This window comes from Lutjanus erythropterus, chromosome 6 (assembly GCF_056507025.1).
Source record: "Lutjanus erythropterus isolate fLutEry1 chromosome 6, fLutEry1.hap2, whole genome shotgun sequence".
Classification (NCBI taxonomy): Eukaryota; Metazoa; Chordata; class Actinopteri; order Lutjaniformes; family Lutjanidae; genus Lutjanus; species Lutjanus erythropterus.
In genome coordinates, this window is record NC_139322.1 from 4,113,382 (window position 1) to 4,140,950 (window position 27,569).

General features: G+C 37.8%; 1 protein-coding gene across 1 annotated transcript; it reads right to left on the minus strand.

The window, feature by feature from the left end:
• Nucleotides 1–6,474: 6,474 nt before the first annotated feature.
• On the minus strand, nucleotides 6,475–27,412 carry LOC146324688 (natural resistance-associated macrophage protein 2-like). Its single transcript, XM_084720297.1, has 16 exons — nucleotides 27,382–27,412; nucleotides 26,083–26,184; nucleotides 24,492–24,640; nucleotides 23,051–23,173; nucleotides 18,586–18,705; nucleotides 15,800–15,906; nucleotides 14,475–14,545; nucleotides 14,292–14,359; nucleotides 13,178–13,333; nucleotides 12,936–13,094; nucleotides 12,757–12,843; nucleotides 12,256–12,375; nucleotides 10,621–10,770; nucleotides 9,652–9,725; nucleotides 9,398–9,551; nucleotides 6,475–7,459 (listed from the first exon to the last, which is right to left on the minus strand). The coding sequence occupies exons 1-16, from the start codon at nucleotides 27,401–27,403 to the stop codon at nucleotides 7,352–7,354; spliced, it is 1,770 nt and encodes a 589-aa protein (XP_084576423.1). The 5' UTR covers nucleotides 27,404–27,412; the 3' UTR covers nucleotides 6,475–7,351.
• Between the last annotated feature and the right edge of the window lie 157 nt (nucleotides 27,413–27,569).

Here is a 27,569-nt window from a genome sequence, read left to right on the forward strand (position 1 = left end):
GAAAGTTGACCGAGGTTCCACCGGGTACCAACAGAAGTCAACAGCAAGAAACAAATATTTTTTTTGGTCGTTTGAATTGTGTCACTAATGACCAGGGTTGGGAGGGTTACTTTAGAAATGTACTCTGATTACGTATTAAAACATGCAATTCAAGTATCATAATTTTAAAGTAATGTAACTTGATTACTTTTTTGTCCTTTTGGATTACCTCAGTACCAAACAGTGTCATTGTTTGGCCTAATATGATGATTTAGATTACTAACGATAGTTACATTTAAATGCACTTTACACTCAAACTTCAAGTAACTGACATAAAGTGATTCAGGTCTGAAGCTTCTGTTTTTACATTATCATCTACAGTCCCACGATATTATTCAGTAGTCATATCGACAGGTTAGCTAACTGTTAACTAACACTTTCCGTGTTGCTAACATTAGCAGTGGTTCTGACCTGTACATGTTATTTTCAGTTAGCTGGTGAGGTTCTGGATGATGACAGTATTTGCTGTAGGCAGCTGAAGGAAGAACTGTCACTGTACTGTGATGTTGTTCCTCTTTTCTAAATTTAAAGACAAAATAATGTCGAAATTTCCACCCCGTGAAGCATTTTGTCACTCGAAGCCATGACAATAAACTGACTGTCAGATCAGCTGGTTTCACTGAGACCAGTGTGGTTGTGTACTGTGTGCACTCTGCACATGGTAGTTTATTATTCTTTATTTTAAATGAACTTTCAAATTATAATTCTGCTAATTAATCCCCATTGTCACTAAACTGTAACTATAATCAGATTGGGTTTTTTTTTCTGTAACTGTAATGGAATAGTTACCTTGTTTTTGTATCTCGATTACATAATCCTGTTACATGTAGTCAGGCTTCAAAATGTATCAGTATTAGTGATTACCGTGATATTTAAAATATATATATATATAAATATGTAAATAATACAGCATGTCTTGCACTTTTTATACCATTTTGCAGCGTTATGGTCACAGACTCTCTCTTCACCTTCCTACACTCGTTCTTTGTGTGATTCATTTGCCAGAAAAAAAAAAGACAAAACACGAGGTAAAGAGGTAATGATTTTTCTATAAATATCATTATAACATATTGTTATTGTGAATTCTTTTAGCCACGATAATCATGTAGTAAAACTCTGATAGTGTGACAGCTCTAACAGTATAGTACAATGAGCAGTTTCACACAAAATTAAACTACGACAAACTTATGACAAATTGCTACTTTCTTGTCTTGCAAAATCATATTTTAAATTGACAATCGACACGTGTTATTAATGGCACAATTCAAATGGGAACAACAACATTTGTGTCTCTCGCCGTGGACCATCTCTCCAAAATAAGGTCACATGGGGCACAAGCAAGGGGTGGGACTCTGCCTCTCTCTTGGAACAAAATGGGGCGGGGCTTAGGAAAGTTCATTCTGTCTGTTCACACTGAGTTTACATTTAAAAAAAAATCTGATTCAGAACCAGAAATGAACGTGGCTGAAATCAGAATTAAAAAAAAAAAAAAAAGCTCTGTGGCTGGTTTTACACAAACAGAAGACTTCGACTGTGGCAGATAGTTATAAACCTCAGACAGACGTCTAAAGTCATCTGCTGCACAAAACACTTAAGTTCTTGGCATCTTAAGAGGGACTTTGGCACAATGAATTGTGGGTAAATTAAGACTTTTGTCAAAATTAAAAAAAAAGGTCAACAAAGTGACTGCATCCAGCTGCTCAGCTCTGTTTAAAATATGTGTCTTTAGAAGGAATTCAACAGTTGCAAGAACATTTTACTTGGAAAGTTTAGTGACAAATGAAACAAAACAAAATAATTGTGATATGGATAAAACTGCAGTGCTGGTAAACAGAAATAATCCCACAGCTGAGAGGAGCAGATGTTCAAAAAAAATTTAAAAATATGGTGCAAGATGCAAAGAAATGATTGTTCTCTCCAAAACAATGAGCAAACAATTATGAGCCATGATTTCCTGTGTTTTTTGTTGTTGTTGGGTGCTACTGATCAGCTGCTGGCATTGATTGTTACCGTGGTAACATGGGGGAGGTTTTTTTTTGTGAAATGGTCTAATTTGGAACAGACTGATCTATGAAAAATAAGACAAGTCTGACGATACAGACGAGTCCAGGGGTCTGCAACCTGCGGCTCTTCAGCTCCTCTCCACTGACTTTGACAAAAAAATTAAATGGAAATGAACATTTTTTTCTTTAACATTTTCATTTTAATTTATCATTGTTGCAGATCTATGAAAACTATGAAAAGTTTTGAGCCTAAGTCAAACTCAAGTTTTGAAAAAGTTTTACCAACTACTGGTCTTTTTTTTTTATTTATTCTTTTTGAGTTTTAGAAACCTCCCAAAAATGTTTTTAAACAATTCAAGTGATTCAAGTGAAGATGAATGATGGATACAATTTTAATATTTTCAATTAAAACTATTTAATTTTCAGGCACCAAAATAATCAGGTTCACTGCGACCAAATTTTGAAATACAATTTTTTGGGGTTTCTAAAACTCAAAGATCCTTGAAGATTTATTTATTATTTTAGATTATTTTTTAAATATTTTATTTTTATTTTAGATTATTTTAATTATTTTGATTATTTTAGATTTATTTATCATTAATTTAGATATATTTATTTTATCCTCAAAGATCTGGTTATTATTTTAGATTTTTTTAAAATATTATTTTATTTAATTTTAGATTATTTTTATTATTTAGATTTTCTTTTAGATTTATTATTATTTTAGATATATTTATTTTATCCTCAAAGATTTATCTGAAGAAGAAAAGTAAATTATCTCAACTAAAGATTATAGGTCAGCAAAACTTTATAAAGTTTATTTCAAAATAAAAGTTTGAGTTGGGCTCAAACCTCAAATCTATTGCAGGACGTTGCCTTGAAATTTTGAGTCGTCTCTGCTATTTTTTTTTTTTTTTTTTTTTTTTACAGTGTATAGTGATTCTTACATTTGCCAAAAAAAAAAAAAAGTCTGCTTGAGTCTCCATAAACTCAATATGGATGCCAAATCAATAAAAAGTCTTCATTTAATAGTTTTTATTTTTGTTGGCTGAAAATGGATCGTAAAGGTTTCAGACCCCTGGACTAGTTTAAAAAAATTCAAATTCCATGTCACTTGTGCTGTTCACATTGTCGAGAAAGAAAACTTAAAAAAAAAATCAGATTTGGGTGACTTCCTCCTGCAGTGTGAATGTAACAAAAACACAAACAAACACAAATAAAAACACTGTTAAATAGATCAGACACTGACCTCCAACAGCAGATTCAGAAATATTCTGTACAACACGTCATTAAATTATACTGCAGAGTAAGAATTTGTTGTAATGGCAACAAACATTAACCTCTTACACACAAACAAAGACACACACTCAGAGTCAGTCAGTCCATCAGGCGTTGTGTGTTTCTATTTCTACTTTTCACACCTGGGAGTCCACAGCCTCATCAGCTACATCCCATCATGCTGATGACAAACTGGCTGTTGAAATGCGCTCGCAGCATCTGAGCCTCATGTAAGGGCTGGGACTGGAGGGTCTACAATCATGTGATTTGCTGGAAGACCCCCCCACCCCACCACCACCTCTCTCCCTCCCCTCCCCTCCCCTCCCGGCTCGCAGGCCTGCCCCTGAGTGGCCTCTGCTAGGCTATGTTTCCAGGAAAGGGGCCTACTGGACAGGCTGTGAGGCCTAGGCAGGGAGACATTGGCTCATTGAGAAAAACAAAAACAGAGAGGGGCGGTGGGAAGACTCTCCCCTCTTACATAACTCTCCCTCCATGACAGGGAGAGAGAGAGAGAAAAAAAAAGTTCCCTGCCACAATGCAAAGAAAAACCTGTCCATCCGCCTCTCCTCGCCTCGCAGAAAGGCTGAAGCACTTCAGGACTGGAATTCGAGCAACACTGAAACCAGCAGTGCTCGCTTGCAGTTACACAATAGTTGCAACTCTTGAGACACACCACCACCACCACCACCGCCGCCGCCGCCGCCGCCACAGGCCCGTCAGCCACATGTGAGCATACGTACACACTCAGATACTTCAGTCAGCTGCTGCTCAGCCTGTTTCAAACGACGACGGCGTTTCTGTGCAGCCGTAACAACGCATAAAACATGATGTAACACACTGTGGCATTTAAACGTGTTGTGCTGTGTTGCTCTGGTGGTGAGACGTTTACTGTATCTGAGGAGTTTCCTCTGTGGGCTGCGCTGCCTCCCTGTGGCCTTAAGAGGAACTGCAGCGAGAGAGAGAGCGGATAACCTGCAAAAACAGGCCTCAGAGGGAGAGCTGGGTAATATTTAAATATATCATATCGATATCATGACATGAGACGAGATATCTTAGATTTTAGATATCATTATATACTCTGATATGTCATTAAGTGTTGTCTTTTCCTGGTTTTAAAGGCTGCATGAAAGTAAAAGTGATGTAATTTTATAAATTCATTAATAAATTACTGATGATTATTTATCAAAAATTACTGTGTTACTGTTTTGGAGTTGACATCTATATTTAATAAAAAATGTAATCAATAAGAGGTTGGCCCGTTATAAGGTTTTTTCAGACTCAAACTTCCAGATTTTAGATATCGTTATATCATGATGTGTCTAAAGTGTTGTCTTTCCTGGGTTTAAAGGTTGCATTACAGTAAAGTGAAGTAATTTTTCCAAACATACCAGACTATTATTTACATTTAGCCACTAACTTATTATACACACAAATAAACATCAATTTATTTATCAGAAATCTCATTGTGTTTGTGAAGCACCTGCAGTCATCCCTCAACAATTCTTGAGAATTGGGACAAATTTGTCCCAACAAAGAAAAACTTTAAAAATTATTAATACAAACACTCGTCTTCACTAAGAATTTTCGTATATTATTGTATAAATATAAGCATCTTCTAAAATGTTTTGGTTTGCTTTAATTATTTTTTTCTTTAATCTCTAAACTTGCTCTTTGTCAGAAAACACTCTTGTCCCAGACAAGAATTCACAGCATCACACAATTTAAAAAAGCACCTTCAAAATCAAAAACTAACAATATCTACTGATAACACAGGTGTAAAAATGTGCTATTATATCATCTTTGTTTTAAAAATGATTTTTCATGAAAATGTGTCCTAGATTTCCATCAACTCTGTCACGTATTCACAAAACATGATTTAATCAAGTATAAAAAGGGTTAACTATATCCTAAGGACCCCTGTCTCACTTCCTGGTTTAAAATAGAGCTCAAACACTGGTAAACTTTCTATTTTTTCAGACAAATTCATTAAATAATATTTCTATCAGATGTGTCTCAACCATAAGATGTCGACTCTTTAGCCCTTCTAAATCAAAGATAAATAAGAATCATGGTTTAAAAATGTGTATTTTGATTAACATTTAGAGAACTCACTACGACCCTGCTGTGAAATGAAAAATATTAACATTTTGTCGACTCTGTAAGACGTCAGCTCCGTTAGATCTTCCACCTCACAGAGCCGACGTCTACATTTAATTAAAAATTTAACGTTTAATAACTGAGAGTTTGATGTTTTAAAATATATTCACCCATTTTTTAAAGTTGCTGAGAGTCCTCTTCTTCTTCTGTCAGGGTTCCTGCACATTTTTTTCATTTCAAAATTACAAACTTTTCCAGACTGCTCAGTAGATTTTTCTTTTCTGAATCTTCAGCCAATTAGACTTTTTATTTGGGATTATCAAACCTGCCCGTGAAAAAAAGTTGCATTCACCCACAGCGACTGTTGTGTGGGGTCAAACTCCCCCAGAGAAACGTTTTGGCCGTAAAATCCCAAATTTGGTGACATTTTAATGTCACTCCTCCGTCACATCCATGGATCCTAATTATTGACTGTGAACATGCAGTGTGTACAATTATTGTAAAGCAGAATCGTCTTCTTGTGTGTTTCAGCGCGCACAGTCTGTAATAAGGTAAAACCTTGACTCTTCCTTCTGACTAAGAATCATTAAAATGTGATTAAGAACATCTGACATCAGTTTGCAGAATTGGTAAACTGGTTGAAAAATACAAAAGTGTAATTTTAAACTGTAAAATGACAGTGTGAGGCTGAAGCAGAACCGGCATGTTACTCACATGATAATCGCCTGTTACTTTAACATTTCCTGCACTCAATCAGTTTATTTCCAGAAATCCTGAATATTATGTTTTTGAAAACAGAATAGGGGCAATAGTGCCGCAACACAAACATTTTTCATGTTCTCTTTTCTTTTTTCCAAACTTAGCAGGACCTGGAAAAACCAAATTGCTTACTTTCCACACTTTACTGTGTAGGAACCCTGTTCTGCAGAGGTTTAAAGGCACTCAGCTTCTAATATTTGTATATTGTTAGTGGATTTAAACGTGAATTCATCTGGATTATCTTTTGGAGATTTTCTGTAAATCCAGTTAAAAGTTGAGACACATTTGGACAGCATACTGTGTAATATTCTGCCTCATCTCAGCTGCTGGAAACGCACCTGAGACATTTATGTCCACCTGAGTTCAAGGTTCAAATGTCAAGAAAAAACAGAAAAAAAGATCTTGGCTGTCTAGACTTTACAAAAACTGTGCAGGTTCTTTTGTTAAAGCTTTCACACCAACATGAAACCCACCCTGTTCCAGTTAAAGCAGGTAACTTTGAACCATTCTGAGCATTTCAAGCAAAAAGAAACCCGAAAAGCTGGAAATGGAACCAAAACACAGCAGGTTTTCACTGGGAACCAAAACAGGCGTGTCAGGTCATGTTCTACAGGTTGTGGCGTGTCGTGCAGCGCCCTCTGTTGGTGACATCCTTCATTACAGTGGTTCCTCTCAAAAACTGGTGGAAAATTTGGGCCGGTTCACCAGAAAACACCGAGGTTCTGAGGATCAGTTCAAGAACCAGGTGGAAAACGACCCTGAGAACAAACTTCTTGCTTTCTGAAGTGAGATGAAGACCGTTTGGTGCCAACAACGGAGCATAAAACGAGCAGAAAAGGACATTTAAATCGTTAATCGCAATTATTTGCATGATCACCAACTAACATTTGATAACTGTGACATCCATAGAAACAGATATTAAATTGGATTCTTTGTGGTTTTAAAAAAAGTTTTAAGTCTAACTTGGTTTCCCTGCAGGAACACTGACTGTTTTTGTGTCAGTCTGTGAAATTCACTTATAAAAACTTCATTCACGCCTGTAAACCTCTCAGCAGAGTTAACCTCTTGTTCTGTATAATGAGCACGTTAAATAAAAAACAAAAAATAAAAAGGTCAGTCAGGCTTCTCACAGCTGCACCTCTGAAATGAAACGCTCACTCGGACACACGTCTGATTCAGGTGTCAAACTCCGGCTGCGGCTCGATCAGGACGGTCGTGTCGTTCCCTCTCCTGGTGGACGGATCCAGGCAGGAAACTCCCAGAGCGATCAGACACAACCACGCCTGCAGCACAGACACACACAGACGCACAGATTAACAGTCAGTCTATTGATTTCTGTATCAGACGACGATCACATATTCACCGATAAACTTTCTACTCAGCAACGCTGTCAAGGTCAAAGCCATATTTTGAGGAGATTTTCACTCTTTAATTATTCTGCTATTAAACCTTGTAACGGTCCAACCTCCTCTGTCTTTAAATGTTGACGTCAGCTCTGTCGAATCTGCTCAGAAACATTTAACTATAAAAGTGAAGGGGACAGAAATTACTAGTGAGCAGAGAAAAATATATTATAAAAGGTGTCCACGTTTCTCTAAAATAAAATGGTGCTATGAGTTGCAGAGTTTTGGAGAAACCAGCTGTAGAGATGTCTGTCCTCTCTCAAATATAACAGGACTAAATGGCGCTCAGATTGTGGTGCTCAAAGAACGGTCCCTTTAATGTACAATCCCTGATATCAATAAATTTAACAAACTTAACCATTTAATTTTAATCGAGCATCGTAAAAATGGGTTGGCATCTCTGGTTCTGTTTGGTGCTGCCTGGTTTTATTCATATCTACAAAACAGGACTTTTAGTTTTGTTATTAGTTGTTGCAGATCTTCTGTAGAACCTTTGTGTCATGGGGAACCTCAGGGGTCCGTCCTCGGCCCCCCAGCTTTTCTCCATCTCCAGCTGACAGAAATCTTGAGGATCAGTATTAATAATCTAAATTTCAATCATCTTGTGAAAACAGTCAGTCAATAATTACAGGAATTTATGTACATAAATGAGATATATTATATATAAGTATGTTATTATTATTATCAATCAACGTAAACCAATAATCTATATGTTCCCGTTACTTTAGAAATAGCCACTTATAGTTACATACTGTCGGGTCGCCTTACGGAGATCATCATCCTGCGCCGTCTACGGCAGCGCAGAGCGGACAAACTGTCTTGGGAAGGCCATGGCGACCTTACGTAGACGCCGCAGCATAAACACGGAAGTAGACGGGGAGGATAGACGCGGGTGATTGCTGGCAGACCATTTAGCGTTGTGAACCTTGACTGGCACAGTTTTGACAAATGGAGGATCATACAAACACTGTACCAGAACAAAAAGCAGCGGACAGTGAATCCCCGTCATCCAAGAAGCAGAGACGCGAAGAAAGTAAACGCAAACATGACAGGAAACGGCAAAAACACGAATCAACATCGGCATAGTGTTTACACGATGGAAACCGCTGATGGAGGACAAACGTTTTCACAGTGACGCCGAGGTTGCCTGTTTTCTGCTGGACAGGTAATTCATCCTACACACATAATTGTAGTTTGTTGTGAGAAAGCTTTCGCTCGCCATTTTGTCCGTTGATGGCCACCGTACTCATGGTGAGAGAGGGGTGGTGTCGGGGTAAATCCTCTTAGTTGCAATCTAAGGTTTGAACGTTAGATGCCACTGGAAATCACACACTTCTCCTTTAAGGCGCGGACGGGACTGGATCTTGAGTATATCAGCGACTGGTCAACTCATGTTGAGCCTGAGATTCTCCAGTTGGTCCATTTTAGAGATCCCAAGATCCAGATTAACCAAAGAACTACAGGGCTTTTACTATCAGGACCCCGATGCTCTGGAACGACCTGCTGGAGGAGATCATGCACGCCACATCTTTGTCCTTTTTTTAAATCTCTTTTTAAATTCCTTGCTGTGCATGTATATATTTAATTAGATTCTGTTTTTATTCTGCTGTTGTGAAGCATTTTGTAACCATGTTTTGAAAGGTGTTATACAAGTAAAATTCAGTATTGTGCTTATTATTATTAGATATTATTAATATTATTCTATTAACTGCCTGTGGATTTGAAGGAGTTCGTGGAGGACATTTCATGTTTTTCATGTTCACAGTGGAACAAAGTTGAACCACAGTAGAATCTGTGCTGCGGCGTGATGTTACCTACCAAATATCCCACAAATGACAGGTATGCTATCGAGAGGAACGCCGCCAGCACGTAGAGCCACACGCTGTGCAGCGCCGACACGTAGACCACGACGAAGTACATGTTGATGGCACACACGATCAGGATGACCAGCCCTCCTCCGATCTTAAACAGTCTGCAGGAGGAAAAAAAAAAGAGAGAATTAAGTTTGTTTAAAGGAGCAAATATTCTGGATTATCAAAAGTCTCAGTGTCTTATGATCCAGTTTAACTTACAGCCCATTAGCAAACTCATCCATCAAAGACGGCAAACTGGTGAAAGTGAGGATGGGAATGAGGGCAAACGGCAACTGTGACGGAGAGGAAAAAGATTAAAGATGTGTTTTTACTGCAATGCAGTTTATAAAATTTACTGAGATACCAGATATGAGAAGATATTTCAAATCCAGGCAGAAAAGATAATTCTTCCTCTGTACACAAAGTATTTGTTAAAATATAAAAGTTTAAAAGGTAAATAGTTTGTTCAGACTACCATAGGATAAAAGAAGGACTAGAGAATATTTTTTATATTACATTAATATCAAGATATTAGATTAGATATCATCCCAAAGGTTAAATACCGTTATATGTCATAAATGTTCTATTTTCCTGATTTTAAACCTGACATGAGAGTTAAGTGAAGTAATTTTCTGAACGCTGTTCTATTATTTGCCTTTTCCTATTTAGTCATTAAATCCACAATTACAGGTTTATTTATCAAAAATCTAAATGTGTTAATATTCCTACAATATTATTTCATTAAAAATACTGTGACTTTGCGCAGCCTCACATGATCATTTATGGTGTTTAATTTAGAGAAAATGCGTACATCGAGATATATATCATGGAATAACCTAAAAATATAATTTTTATGCATTATGTATTATTTAAAAGCCATGTCACCCTGAAAAGAAGCTGTTTGAAGACGTCACTTTGTGTTCTGGGAAACTGTGATGAGCATTTTACAGTTTTTAGACATTTTATTAATTGTGAAAATAATCCTCAGATTAATCAATAATGATTGGGCCTCTATATTAATGTGCTCCTTTTGTCCTGCAGGATATAAGAATGAATTGAAAAACCCTCCACAGTCGAGGTGCAGTAATATAAAGGTGATTTAAGAGGTGATAAAACAGGCAGAGGAGGAGAGATGTCAGCGAACGGTCGGATGGAGCCGCAGTGAACCGTCTGTCGCCGCCGCCTGACCTGCATGCTCTGCAGCACGTTGAGGAAGTCGTTCATGCCTGTCAGGTGCTGGATGTCCTGGAAGATGGCGACCAGCAGGGTGGGAGTGATGGCGAGGGAGCGGGTCAACAACACTCGCGCAAAACGCGACCAGCGCAGGTTCAGGAAACCCTGAGGGCGGGAGAACACGTCAGTCTGTGACAAGGACGCCGCACGTCTTCAGTGAAGCAAAGAGCTGCATGTAATGACCTCGCTCACATACAGGAAATAAAACCTGATTCTACTCAGAATATTTTAGTGTAAAACTCATGATGTGTGATTGTGATGAAGGTGAAGAACATGGATCACAGTCAGCAGTGAAATTTAACTAAAATAAAATTAAAATACATTTATTCAAATACTGTACTTAAAGGTAGAAGCAGTAGGAAAGATGGCAGGACATTAAATACAAACATTTTTAGATGGTAAAATGTCCTGAGCACAAAACAAATAATGAAAAAAAGGGAATTATAGGCAGAGCGCTGCAGATAAAGACACCAGCAAACACCTCCAGTGGGTGTGAGAAGAAAATGTTGCATATTACACCTTTAAGTACAAATCTGAAGTACTTGTACTTTACTGGAGTCTATTCTTTATATAAAAATATATAAATATTATATAAACTCTTTACTTTACCACATTTATCTGACAGCTTTAGTTACAGCTGCACTTTTTTTTTCATGTAAATTAAACTACGCAACAATTTAAACAAGTGTAGCTGAAAACAATTAGTTAATAATTAAAAATATTTTCTGGTTCCAGTTTCTCAGATGTGAAAATGTTCTGCTTTTCCTTCAAATAATTTTAATAATTGTAATAATTTTGAGGTTTGGACTGTCGACAAACCAAACAAACATCAGTGACGGCATTTCTCACTATTGTCAGAATTTTTACAAACCAAAAAATAAATTGATTTAACTAGAAAATAATCAGCAGATTAAGTAATAATTGTTTATTGATGTTTGTTTTGTTTTTTTTGCTTTTTATACATGGTTGAGTCCAGTGTTTGTTTGTTTGGTTCTGCTGTTTTGTTTGTCAGTGTGAAAAATTACAAATAGTTAATTCAACTTAAAGTAGTTAATTGTTATTTTACTTTTAACAAAACCGTCAAATAATGTTTATATGTTCTTTATAAACTCTTTATTTAGCAACTGTAAAGTTTTCTGAGCATCATCTGTATCTTTATAATAGACATCCAAATAATGTTTATAGATGCACTTCACAGGATTTATTACCCATTTACAAAATTTTTCAAACATAAGTTGCAACAGATCGGATTCTCGTTGAAATCAGATGAAACAATTTTCTTCATGCAGACTGAAGAGTCTGTAGTGAACTGCATTAATGAGCTGAAAAGAAGCTAGAGAAGAATTTTATGTAGATAATTGTGTTTTTGATGTTATATTTTGTGGTTGAAACAGCAGATCTTTTGTTCACAGTGGCCGCCAAAATCAACACAACAAACAAAAGCTCCTTTTCGTAGCTTTAAGTAAAGGATCTGAATACGTCCTTGACCTCTGCTGACATTTCCACTGTTTGTCTAAGTGGCGTGCGTGTGTGTGTGTGTGTTTTGTGTGTGTGTTTTGTTCACGGCTGAGTCCTCCTTCCTCCACTGACCTCCATGACAAACTGACCGGAGTACGTCCCCGTCATGGTGGAGCTCTGTCCGGCTGCGAGGATCCCCACAGCCCAGATGTAGAGAGCCGCAGGGCCGAAGAAGCAGCCCAGAACCACACCCTGCAACGCAGAGGGACTGTTGAGTACAGGCCTCAAAACATAGTTTAAACAATTATCCCTGTTTCATACAATCCAATATATCACATTTAAAGAGTAACCAAACCTCCAAACCACTTTTTTTCAGTTAGCAGGGTTGACTGATTGATGACATTTTAGTACAAAGTATTTGGATTCTGCGTATTGTTTTACAAACATACATCATGACGCCCTCTACTGGTTGAAACCCGGCTAATTTGGCTGATGTGGAGGCAGGTGATGTTCGGTGGTAGCTTTTGTCACCGATCAGAGAAAGTGCAGCCAAAATTTCCCCACACTAACACCATTTAATCCTTAAATGGGCAAGTACATATAAAAAAATAAAATAAAATAAAATAAACGTACCCCTCTGTAAATGTCCACCTGCAGAGTTTCATTGTCCACAGGGAACAGATCTGAATGAGGACTTCCTGTTTGATTGCAGACAGTGTGCTAAAAGAAAAACACATCTGTAGCACAGCAGCCAAAGACTAAAACACCCACTTCTGTTGTTAAGTTAAAAGAGCATCTGCAGAGATACTCACCACCTCTTTGTTCGTGCGTCCGTAGAAAGCCTCGGCGAAAACAGACACCACAAACACGTTGATGAGGAAAGAGACAAACAGGGCGATGGTCGCCTCGATGAAGAAGTACTTGTTGGCTTCTTTCACTTCCTTCTTGTTCGAGCGATCGACTTCTCGAGACTGAGAGAACATTCAGACGTTCAGTGATCACACAGCTGATTAAAAACGGGAGGAGTGTCGTATCTGTCGGCAGGTGTTCGCACCTTGACGAGAGCAGAGTGGAGGTAAATGTTGTGAGGCATGATGACGGCTCCCACGATGCCGACGGCCTGACCCAGCTGAACGGGCCCGCAGCCCGCACAGTACGGCACGAACATCCCCTTCAGCACCTCGCCTTGGTCTGGACTCACCGTCACATACTGACAGAGAGGACGCAGGGGACACAGTTATGATGCAGAAACAACACAACGCAGGACAAAATAAACCCAAAACAACACAAGAAAACCACAGGTGGGAAGTAACTAAGTACACATACTTAGTTACTGTACTTCAGTTGTTGTCAGGCATCTGTACTTCACTTGAGTACTGATTTTTCTGACAACTTTTTACTTGTACTTCCCACATTTTAACATAAATATTTTCAAAAATCATTTGATACCTAGATGCATTTGAGAGGAATTATTGATTATTTTTATTTTGCTCAACATCAAGACTGATTTCAACCTAAATAGATGGAACAATAACAAAGATAAAGACGAGCTGTTGGTGTATCCATCCTAACCCTATCATGCTCAAACAGATGTAAATATGAAAACAATGTAGAAGATGAAAAACAACATGAAGGATGTAACAAGATGACAAAAACACAAGACAAAAAAGACGCAACGAGACAAAAAATTACGTGAAAGACACAACAAGATGAAAAAACATAAGACAAAAAATAACAAAAGACATAACAAGACGAAAAAGAGTAATGAGACAAGAAAAACATAAGACGAAAAACAATATAAAAGACGTACCAAAACAAAAAAGTTGTAAAAACACACACACACAAAAAAACTTGGTCTGTTAAGAAGGAGTTTGGAAGAGGCGAAAGTATTTGTGCAAACTGAAATAGCTGCTAATGAACAAATGCAAAGATATTCTCATTATTTTGTCTCTCTTGAAATGCAAACTGAAAAAAACAAACAAACAATTATCTCCTCTTCTCTTCTCATTTCTTTTTTCTTTGACTTGGCCCTCGATACCCTGATACTCTTCTGTACTGAATTAATCAACACCGGTGACGGTTAAGTTAAAGATGAATAAGGAAGGACGGAGGGAGAAACCCGTTTTACACTCAGTCACTCATGTACAAAGAAATGTAAATGTTTGTACCTCGTATCCAAAAGTGAGGGCCATGATGGTGATGAGCAAACCGAAGAAGGCTTCCAGCTTCCTCAGACCTGCAGAGAAACAAACAAGGATGCTTCATTTATTTATTTATTTATTGTCGTTTTAGTGACAGATTTCACCGTAATTTGAAGATGATGTAAAACTCCCGAGGAGAAGACAACCTACCGTACTTGTCTAAGAAGAGGAAGACAAACGTGTCGATGATGGTGATGAGGACGCCGCCCCACAGGGGGATCCTGTCAGGAGAGAGACACACACACACACACACACACACACACACACACACACACACACACACACACAGAATCAACACCACAGAAGTAAAGTGTCGATTTTAAAGCACTGATCATCAAACTGTTACAAATTAAACTGCAGCTGACAGAAAATTAATTGGTAACTACTTTGATAATGGTTTGATCATTTTTCTTGTGAAACGTTTCGTGTTTCCAGCTTCACAAATGTGACGATTTGCTGCATTTCCTTTGAATTATTTTAATATATTTGTAATAATGCTGAGGTTTTCACAAACCAAACAATCGCTAAATTAAAGTGAAAATTCATCACTTTTCATGCAGTGTTGATGGTAAAATCTCAACACATTGACACAATTGAGTTCTTCTGCTCCAAAATTTGTTCTTCTTCCTGCATCCAGTGATGTCACAGTGATGTCACAGAGTATTTCAGCTTGGATTTCTAGTCTCCAGGTAGTCAGGGGGCCATGCTAGATGAGTAGTTTTTGTCACCTAACAATATGATTTGGCCGACAAACTAACAGCTAGAGGCTAGCGTGGTGCTAACGTGGCAACATGGGCATGAATGAAATGCATTCTGGGACATGTAGGCACTGCCGGCACAGCTGAGCAGGAGAACTCAGCTTTTTTTTTTTTTTGTGAAAAAACACTGAGGAATTTATTGCTTCAACTGACTAAATTTATCTTCAACAACCTGACTGAACAGCTACATGAAAACTGGTGAATTTTCCCTTTAATAAAAAAAATAATCAGCAAATTAATTCATAATGAAAAAATCATTAATTGCAGCCCAATAAAAAAAATGTTCAAATGAACTACAGCAGTAAAATCCTGTTTTCTTTTTTTTTACATTAAAGCATGATTCATTATCATACAGTTATATCATATATAGAAGAGATAACAGTTGCAGTATTTTCACCTTTAACACTTAAAAGTACATTTTCCTGATTGCACTTAACTACTTTTACTTTTATACTTTTAAAGTTACTAGAAGGAACTTTCATATTTTGCTGATTTTGGAGTCCCCTGTGGAAAAAAGTTAATGTTTCCACCTTAATATCCGTTTCATATCCTAGTAAAAAACTTCCTGTAGCGGCTTTAAGTAATATTTTCAATGCAGGACACTCACTTATTAACAGAGTATTTTTACAGTGTAGTATAAGTGAACGATCTAAATATTTTCTCCACCACTGTCCAGCATGAATTAAATTAAACGTATGTCGTGTCTGTTCACTCCACCTGCCAGACGAGAGCAGGTTGAAGGCGATGGCACAGCCGATGACCTCCTGCATGTCTGAGCCGATGATCGCCAACTCCACCATCAACCACAGGATGATACGAGGCACCTGGACGCACGACACACGTGTTAACGGTCACACATACACACACATAAAAAATTACAACATGATGCTGCATTATGGAAGTAAAGGTGAACGATGATCATTTGTATTTTAAAAGCAAACAAACATGTATTTAGAAATAACAGGATTTAAAAAGCACTGTGGTTGAATTTGCCTCTTTGTAATTTGCAGAGGGAAGAGGTGGGAGTAAGTCACACGTGTGCAAGTCTCAAGTCTTAAGTCTTAACCTTCAAGTCCCAAGTTACTAACCATAACCCTAACCTCCCGTAGGCAGGCACCAGAAATCACAGGGGGTCGCCAAGACTTTGTCTCTGCTCTTAAATCCTCAAAATCAGATTTGCACATCATGTCAACTAGAATCACAACTTGAGGAGGGAAAAAGTTTGGGAATCACTGCAGTAAAGCACCAAAGTCACACAATAACACAAACAAACTAACAGATGAAGGCAGTGACAGACCAGAAACTCCTGTGTTTTGTGAGGTAAAATTACTAATTTTACCTTTGAAGTTTGGCTGGTTTGCAGAGAGTCATATTCGGCTTGTTTAACAGCAGTTTCCCACCAGAAAAGTCTGTCTGACAGCAAAGTAAAGTGGTGAAAATATTCTAAATACACTGATATTGATTTGTTTAGGTGCCTAAAATACATGTTGCTGCTGATCCTGTCCACAGCAGAACATTCCTACACCAGTTCTCCTGCTGCTTCTCCAAACTAGGTGCGCGTCGACTGCCATCTACCGCAGGTGACTGACTGTTGATAAATAACTCATTAAATCCCTCTTGAAAAAATACTAACTATCCCTTTAATGGACTGTTACATTCATGCATCTCCCTGCAGATTTCTCTCACACACATCGCAGCCTCTTTAAATGTGTCGAGCAGAAACAGACTCATTAAAGAGAACAAAAAGAAAGAGAACTAAAGTACAAAAACTGTGCATTTAAACAGATTTTCTCACAGTTGTTAATTATTCTCACAGCTCACAGTTACATTTTTGGATCATATAATCTGAGGATTACAGCGACTGTAACAACAGAGCTCAGTGCTCGTTATGCAACGAGGCAGTTACAGTGAACCGGGACCGCTCCTGCTCACAACCTCTGGATTAGATCATTTCTCCACTGCAGCTCAAACAAACTTACTGGAACTCTGTTATTTGGGAAGAGAGAGTGACAGTGTCAGCAGGTGCTGTAGATCACTGGTTCCCAACCTGGGGTCTGGGCCCTCCTTACGGAGGCGCCAGAAATCACAGGAGGTCCCCAAGACTTCGTCTGTTCTGAGGTCCTCAAAATCAGATTTGCACGTCAGCTGAAATCACAATTTCCTACACCTTTTCCAGAGTCAAATCCAAGCCCTTTTCAAGCATTTTCAAGCTTGACCTGCACCTCTTCATTGCATTAAATCAAATGTTACTGTGCGCTTATCGACCAAAATTATGTTTTATGATATAATTCTACAGACGGGTGACACATCACTTTGTGCACTTTCCTTAACCAATAGTTGAAAATAGGGATGTTCCCGGTGACTAATTTCCCTGTCCATTAAATGTAAATTTTAATTGACTAGTCAGCTAGTTTAACAGTAAGAAAACACTCAGAAAGCAGCTAAAACTGAACACAATTTATTAACTGATAATGTTAAATACTGTCCAAAAAAATACTGTGTATATTACAAGCCATTTGAAGCCGTTAATCACAGTCTACAATCACCAAATTGTATTTTAAATGATGCGTGTGGCACTGTGCAATAAAAACATTACACATCAACCTAAAAAACATGACAACAACTCACTAAAAGTTTCCCCTTTTCAGACCAAAATCGCGTGGGACTAAACAACATCCTTTACCTGGAGCTGACGTTAGCTGCCAGCCTGCTACACAGTGTGACTAACACTTGCAGGTTAATGTCCGTGTCCGTGCTGAATGTGGTCACATGTTGCTCTAGTCGAGTGATAGCAGTTTATTCTGTCACAGCCTACATTTAACCTTATTTTTTTATTTTCTATATCAAAGCACTGCCTAATTTTATGAGCTGTCAACTGTCCGACTTTGCTGATAACAACATCTGGCGTTCGGAGGGCCACCGGGGCGAGAGGGGCTGCTGTCTGATGCGGCTGCAGCCGTGACTAGTGGCAGGCGGCTGCATAACACCTTAGAGGAAACACTTAACATTAATTGGCATTGTGCATGAATAAAATATTGATAAACAGTTTAACCGACTAGTATTTCTGTTCCCAACTAGCGAAAGTGGTCATTTTTAATCGTGCAGTCGACTAATTGCGCACATCCACAATTAAAAATGTTAGTAATTGATTATTTATCAGGCAGCAATTTATTATTAAAGTAATGTGATTACAATTTCAAGTAGTTTCAAGAATTTTATCCAAAATCAAAGTACTTTTCAAACCTTGAAAACATTAACATTCAAGTGTTTTCAAGGAAGTACAAACCGGCAATTTATACAAAAGTCTGTAAACAAAACTATTTCAAAAGAAACATTTCTATGCTCTCAGTTAAAAATAGGTTACTTTGTAGATTTAGTCCTCGAGCTCTCCAGAAAGGAGACATTTAAAGGTTCTAAGAATGGAAACAACTTAAGACATGTTTATTTTGCTGCGGATTATTCATGCAAAAGTGACGTCATCAGCAGCAGAGATGATCTCTCACCGTGTGGTACTGGCGGTTGCAGACTTCAGCCAGGTGCATCCCGGTGACCACGCCCAGCCGAGCCGCCAGCCGCTGCAGCAGCAGACCGATGATGGTGGCTCCCAGCAGCACCCAGAGCAACTGACGAGGACAACAACAGACAGAGGCATCATCTGCCTTATTATGAGCTCAAATGAGAGACGAATCATTCTTTAAACTTGTGAAAAAACTGGCTGAGATAATAAATTCAAGTCTGTGAATCAAGAAGAATCAAGAATCAAGGTCATTTATTATCACTGCACAGCAAATGGTGGTTCAACTAAATTACAACACAACAAAATGGGATTTTTGATAAATAAATATCAGTAATGTGCATAAAATGAATAAGTGAGTAAGGATAAATAATAGAACAGCGAGAACAGTCTGGTAAGGTGCAGTTTTGTTGTTTGCAAACTCAAAAGTGGGTGAAGAAGAAGAGATGTCGACAGATCTGCACAAAAACTACCTGGACACAAATCGTCTTCACACAAAAACTGTGATTTAAAAATGAAACGGCTTATTGAGTGTTTGTGAAAACCTGACCGTTGATATAATTTGTGCAAAATGTTCTTTACACGTTCCCAAACTTTTTGCTGTAAACACAAATCTCCTCCTCACATTCACCAACATGAATATTTCACACAGAGATTCTTCGCAGGTTCACAAAGGGCGACTTACAATCACAGACGCTGCTTTTGTTTGTGATCATTTCACAAACTCAAACTCTTCCAGGACCTGTACTGAAGCCAAACCATCTGCATCCACTTCCACTTTTGCAACATACTTCTTAGTTTGTTTTTTTTTATGGAAAATCTAAAAATGAAAAAAGGAAGTGTAGTTTTGCTCTTATATCATGCTGCCAGGGAGGTTAGGCTTTCACCCACGTGTGTCTCCCTGTTTGTCTGTTGAGCTGGAGGACGCATCAATATCATATTTATATCTCAACAGAAAACATTGTGTGGTGCAGTTTTCTTCTGTTAAACTCTAAAGTGAGAATCTTAATTTTTCAGCAGGATGTGTAACTCAAAAACTCAAAAAGACTGACAACGTTGGATTGATAATCAGAGCCCTATCTAACGCTGATCTAAATTGCAAGTTGAAAGTGCAACGTGCAATGGATTTAATTCATTCAAGATGTGTCTAAATCCGTCTTTGCAGCAGCAACGTACGGACATCCTGCCCTGTCCCACAGTGGGATACACCTATCAGCTGTGCACAAGTGTCCTGATGAATTCATGGGTGAGCACCAGGAGCACAAAGAGAAAAAAATCTGTAAGCGAGGAGACACATCTCCTGTTTCAAGAAGTGAAAGCATGAAGGCGCTCAATAATTTGAGAGAGCACCAAAGCAGCTTCAAGTGTAAATAGTTTATTTACTTTAATGTCTGCACAAAGTAATACAATAAATGAACTGTAAACGTGATGCAGATATCTAACTGGTCATGTTTTACACTGAAGCACCTTGAATTCTCTTGTATTTTGTAATTCATTATTGTCATTATTTTGCAGGTCTGCTGGCTGAGGAGTCAGAGAGAGATGGTGCGATCGAGGCGAGCCGACCCAGACTGGCCATGAAGCTGCATCTCAATCCAGCTGAACACCCACCTGATCCAGATCATCCAGATTTTAGTTTGAAAATATCAAACAAATATGAAAATTATCGGGATGCCCCAGATGAGTCTAGGAGCAGTTTGTGGGGTTTAAGATCGGATCTGTAAACCTGTCACATTGCCAGATAATCTGGGCCGAACATCGGTACTGACCGAGGTACATCTCACATTTCCTCTCAAGTTCTCAGGAGGACTGAATCTGAGCAAAATTAGTCCAAATGCCTGCAGTGTGGAACCAGCATCAGGATATTCTTTAGGTAGGATGTTCTGTAAAAGCTAAAAAGTCCTACTCTAATATAGGACAGGAGATGCAGTTAATGCAACATGTTTCTGTAATACCAAAAATCTGTAATGGAGACAACTGAGCAAATTACTGCAGCCGTCAGTTGGCAGAAAGGGCTGCAGTATAACCCTAAAGGGCAATTGTGAACAGATAAGTTTTTTTTTACCACTGACAGGCTCAGATTGTTATTGTAAGTGTTTGACAACATTTTAGAAAGGATCCCTAAAGAGATGGAACTTTTTGTTGAAGAGTTTTCTCTTTAAACAACAACAGTTGTTTCTCTTACCAAAGCCACCAGACTCCATTTAAAAAAACAGTAATTTTATCATTGTAAAAACACTCGACAGAAATTTAATAAAAGTCACCAAAAACTTAATTTGTCTTTCCACTGTTCCAACAGTCACCATCTGTGTTTCTTGGCCAGAAATAAATCCTTAATATCACTGTGTTAGATGTGAAAATATTCTGGCTCTCTGGTTTCTCTTCCCTGCTTCTCTGAGATTTTGACCTTCTTCTCACTCCTCTCCTCATATTTTCACATCTAACGCAGTGAATACAGGGTTTATTTCAATCAAACCAGCATCGGTGATTGTTGGAGCGACGGAGAGAAGAACAAAGACGTTCTTGGTGAGTTTCATTTTGTTTTTGTCAAGTTTGAATGAGGTGCGTTTTACCAAGATAAAATTACTGTTTCAGTAAATGGAGTCTGGTGTGTTTGGTGAGAATGATAAATTGTCTGTCTCTGGTCAAACAAAAAGGATTTCACTCTTTAAAGGTATAATTAGTAGGATGTGTATGAACTGTTGTAAACGCACCAGAAAGATAACAGGACATCAAACACCAATGATTTGGGCTGGTTGGAAAAGTAAGGAAACACATGCAGAGAGCTGCAGGTTCTCTGCAGACTCAGACACCATCACACACTTCTACAGGATCAGACAGGGATTATTTTTATATGAGAAAGTGTTGCATGTTATACCTTTAACAAAAAGTTTCTGTCGCTGCAGGAATTCTACCCATAGTGTTATCAGACACTTAGAACAACAATCTGAGCCTGTCAGTGGGACTTTTAGTGGACGTACTGGACCGTCATCATGGAAAAATCAGGCTCCAGGTGGAAAAATACCGACCTTACCCTTTAATGCTCAGGGCTCTGTTACTCTCTGTTAATGAATATTCACTCAACTTCTCATTCACTTCATTTAAAGCATTTAAAGAATTCAAGACTGTGTTTCCGTTTTCCAGATCAGAGTTCACCTTTGTTAAACTTTGACTTGCAGCACCTGCAGTAACTGCAGATTTACTACAAAACAAACAGCAGAGTGAGATGGAAGTGGCACAGCTGGAAGTGGGTGCAAGCCGGAGATTATGCAAGTGTATAATTTTTCAGATATTGCAACTTTTACTTTACTTTTTTTTTTCTTTTCTTTGTCTCATATGATCATAAACTGAATCTCTTGGTTCTGGACAAAACAATCAATTTGAAACACAAAACACTGCAGTTTTATTAAGTATGGCACTAACAAAAGAAAAAGAAGCTATACTCCAAAGAGAAGTCTGTACTCATCTTTGAGTTGTGGCTCAGGGAACTGAGCAATGTGTTACACCTGGAACAATTCAGATATGATTTAAACAAAAGGCCGATGTTGTTTGTAAAACTTTGGCAGTCGATTAAAAACTTTATGGGTAATGTCAGGCAATCTTGATATTCACCAAGAAGCCTTATTGTATAGAAACACTTTATTTTTTCTTTTCTTTCTATTGCGCTCCGCGTGCCTCGACTATCCTGAGCTGTTTGTCATGTGTTATCTGATGCAACGCCATATCTGACATCTGAAGTTCAAAGCATTTTTCATAAGAGAAAGCCAAGTCTTTTTCATTCTACAAGGAATTAGCTTCCCCAACTGAAGAGATAGCCGACTGTTTTCTTTTTTGCCTTGTGGTTTGTTCTCTTTTCCTGTTTTTTTAATTTAACAGTTTGTCTGGCATAATGAGAAATTGTTTTAGACCACTAAGTACATTGAGTCAGTGCTGTTATTATAAGAGCATTATCATTCTCAGTTTTAAATCAACGTATAGACGAATCCGGCGAAGAACCAGAAGTTAACAAGCCGACATTGCTGCGGTGGCGTCTCCCTACAGTATGAGTGTGAGTGAATGACAGCCGTCACAGGAAGTTTAGAATTTTCTGCTTTTACACTCATTTTTTTATGTAACATTACTTTTGACAACAATGTCTAGGAAGTTGGGAAGAAGCTGCGCAGTTCAGCTGCTCCAAAAGTTCGGACATGACGTGCCACTGCAGCAATGGCGGCGCCGCAAGTTGGCGGAACACACAAACTGATCCCCGGATTTGTCTATAATTACTTGACAACTTCATGAGAGGAATGTTTGTCACATGGATTTATTTGAACAACAAACTGTTAAAGCAAATTAATGTACGACCTGGCTGTGAAAACTAAAATAAACAGTCAGTTTGAAGGAAAACTGACGTTGTGGACCAAACAATCAATTAATTAAATGAGAAAGTGATCAATAATGAAAATAATCATTACCTTAAAGCCAGCTTTAGCACCAGACTGCAGGTCAGACTCGATGTTACCTGGGTCCAGGTAGGCGATGCTCATGAGAAAGCCCGGCCCGGTGAAGGCCCACAGCTTACGGAGACTGATCCCCCGCTACAGAAGAGACAAACACGAGCTGTAAGACTCATGATGTCACACTTCACAGACTGTTACTGCTGCTGATGGTCACCAGTTCAACAAAAGACAAAACAGTAATATCTGTGTAATATATAATTTTATATCAAAATGTTGATTAACAAAAAAGTTGGGACGTAAATAAAAACAGAATTCAATGATTTGCAAAACCTTTTACACCTATATTCAATTGAATACAGTACAAAAACAAGATATTTAATGTTCAAACGGAGAAATGTTATTGTTTGTTTGCAAATATAGGCTCATTCTGTGGAAAATAGTGTTGCAGAATCTCCCAAGCAATGTAAGTGAATGGTGACGATTTCAAATGTAATGAAATAACGGACAAAATCCAAGTGTAATCCAAGTCTCCTAAAGTTAAAAACTGGTCACCATTCACTTCCACTCTGCAACACTGTTTTCCTGTGAAACTCCAGCAGTGTTTTGTGGACTAAAAAAACTAAACCTGACCTTCAATCAGTATGAGGGTAATTAAATAAATACTGAATTTTCATTTTTAGGTGAACTATCCCTTTACCTCTGTACAAATACGATGTGCAGGCCAGGACATTTCTGCAGCACGATGATATTTAATTTAAAATGGTAGTTTGAGACACATTTTGCATTTAATGCATATTGCGCGTCCTGCAATATTGTGATTTTGATAAAAAATTTCGATTAATTGTTCATCCCTACTGCAAAGCCACGTTGTTGGAACACGTGCACACTGTGTCTTGGCATCGTCTCGCTGAAATAAGCAGGGATGTCTCTAAAAAAAGACGTCGTCTTGATGGCAGCATATGTCGCCCCAAAACCTGCATGCACCTTCCAGCATTAATGGGACCTTCACAGTCTTTTGCAGCTCCTGTCCCAACTTTATGAAACAAGTTGAAGTTTTTGCAAAATCATTCATCCTGATTTTATTTATGTTTTACACAATTCTGCAACTTTTGTAGAATTGGGGTTGTATATCATGATATAGTAAAAAAGTTAAACTGTTTATTAATGAAATGACCAGACAAGAATTAAACGAATGTGTTTATTCAGCTTCCTCGCAAGAGTTAGATGAAAGGACTGATACCTCTCTCTGTCTGTATGATAAATAAAAGAATGGCTTAGCTTAGCATTAAGACTACACACAGAAGGAAGCAGCTTTGAGAAGCTATAGTGTAAATAAACAGTGTGAAAGAACCTCTGACACGTTCATACCGTCTGATCTTGGTCTGCAGGATATCATCATACTTTCAGTAAAGTTTTATCCATATGAGACACTTCTTCTCTTGGACTGACAGATTACCTCACTGTCCTCCTCGGGAACCGGGATCCTCTGATCAAAGTAGGTGCTGGAAACAGGATCATTCTCCTGTTTCTGGAGGAAGACGGAGGGGGCGGAGACTCTGTGAGTGTGTGTGGTCTGGATCACTGCCCTGTCCTCCACCACGTCACCTGCTGAAACACAACGCAAACAAGGTGACTGTTTTTAGAAACGACTACAACTATTGACATCAGGAACAAATCATACACCGCAGCAAACACACACACACACACACAGTCCGCAGTAAAATACTGAGAGTAACACACACTGACAGGTAAACATCTGATGACAACAGCTGCATTATAAAGAGAAAGTTAGTGTTCATCAGCAGAACAGAGTGACGATTGGAAAGAATTGTTTTCACATTCAAATCTGATAAATATAATAATTAAAATGTGTGTCTCATGTGCAAGAAAACCTCCTGTCTGAGATGTTGAAATTATTTTTCCCGCACACTTAAACTGACCTGTAAATAGATGCTAAAATCTTGATGTTTAGCAGGTAATCATCTTAGTTTAGTATGACAGTGTATTAGGTCCACTGTAGGTATAAAAAAAAACCTCAGAATTTCCAAGATTAAAGGAGCAATATGTGACTACTGTTGTCCAAATAACAAGTTGGAACGATAGGCTGTGTATTAAATAGGTTTAATCCTTTTTTATTTACAGTCTGTGGTCAGAGTGAGTTGTTTCTCATATAATTCTGAAAATATGCTGTTGTAGTTTAGCCTGGTAACATGCTAAAATTAGCTAATTATCACTTAATATAATGTGTTTGAAGTGTTTGTTGTCTATAAGTTTTTTAGGTGGGATCTAATTAAGTACATTTACTCAAGTACTGCACTTAAGGACAATTTTCAGGTACTTGTACTTTACTTCGGTATGTTAATTCTAAATACTCCACTACATTTTTAAAGCAAATATTCTACTTTTTTATTCTGACTCACAAATTTATGTGAAAAAATGAGTATTATCTGAGATTATAAAGTAATACATTTACAGTGTTTTGTCAAAAAAACACATCACTTCACTTTGCAAAGCTGAATCAACCTGATCTCAGCACAGACACCGCCGCTTGTCGTGTATTATGACTGCAGTAGATCTAAAATCTTGGAAAGTCTGAGTGTGTTCCTGGGATTTTTTTTATTATGTATTATTTTTTATTGTAATCAAACCTATTAGCCTGCTAACATTTCATAATTAGCACTAAATACAAAGTACAGCTGAGGCGTAGTTTTGCAGGTATTTGACATAAACTAAAATATTGCTAATGACGGCTCCAGAGTTTAAAAAAAAATCACATTAACGTCATCAGGATTCATCCTCTGCCACACCGCTAGCAAGATTATACTCCAAATATATCGAGTGACTGTGTTTCATAGACAGAGAGATATAGAAAATCAGCAGTTTGTCCTGGTTTAAGAGAAACAGAAGAGCAAAGGTAACAAGATTTGTCTTGATAACCAGTTTGCACAGATAAGGGTTCGACACAGCGTGACGGAACGAAGGACTTCTTCGTGCAGCTCATAAAACCGTGATGAGGCCCAACAAAACCAAAAAACTGTCTGAAAAGCAAACATCCCCACCTCGTTCTCCAGTTTGTTGTGGCTCCTGATCTGTGGGAACGCTGGGAGGCAGAGAGGAGATGTGGATGTTCTCAGGAGGGGGGTCTCTGACTGGAAGTAAACAGGTAATTAAACTGGGATTACAGTCATTTATATGATCACAGTGCTCACAGAACTAAATCCTCCACACACAGAAAACCATGAGAAAAAAAATAGCACAGATAATCAGCATGTCGTTGGGTCCCCACTCAACCCCTGCATACAAAAACAAATCACCTAGTACGGATATCGAGGTATTCGGTAACAAAAATATCATGATATTTGATTTTATCCATATTACCCAGCCCTGCTGTTCTCATACCACATAACTGGACTTTGAGTTTAGTGACTCTGCAAAACTCCATTAACATTTTGCTCAATTTAACACATATATCAAGAAATCACGGCACCGCGGGCCACCTGGATGACAGCTCAGAATTTGTTTTTTAAACTTTTGGGATTAAAAAACAAATTTATTATAAGTATAACAAAATAAATATTAAAAGTAAAAGTACTAAGTGTGACTGTTATACTCTTGCATATCATATCATCATATCATTAGATTATAAAACATCTTATTTTAACTCTTCAAATTTTGTATGTTCAGTATGAACTCTGTGACTGTAAACCCCCTTTAAAAACCAGCTGAGTTACTCTGAGCATCAAAATGCACTTGAAGTACCAAAACTTTAAACTACACACTACGCAGAATGACCCTGTTCAGAATAACGTTTATTATACTTTTGAATTTTAATCATTGATGCATTAATATGCACATTGCTTTCATGTTAAAGCTGGTGAGAGTGAGGCTTATTTTTCACTTTATATACTGCTGGACAGCTTGTAGGTCAATAAATGACTTCATTCATAATAATACACAATAATTTATTTCTTACCTACATATATACACACACATATACATATATATATATATATATATATATATATGTCTATATATATATATATATATATATATATATATATATATATATACATATATATATACATACACATATACATATATATTTATTTATATATATAAAGTAAAAATTGTAAAAAAGTACAATCTGTCTCTCTGAATTGTAGTATAAAGTAGCAGAAAATGGTAAGTAAAATTCTATTCAAGAGCAGTACTTGAGTAAATGTACTTAGTTACTTTCCGCCACTGGTTAATGTTATAAGTATGTCAGGTGACACATGAGGAAACACGTAAGGGAACATTTGATATTAGGACTGTAAAGATTTACAGTCAGATAAACGAGGACTCACCTGAGCGCAGGAAAGAAAACATCTTGTTCTTCTTCTCTGGTGGTAAAATTCGTCTCTTCAAACCGTGTAAAACTTCTGAAACGTGACACTTAAAGCAGCTGCAGACCTGTGAACTACATTCCGGTGGTATGATTCATTTTGCCTCCCTGTTGTTTCCTGTTTGTAAAGTTTATGGAGAGCAGGAACAT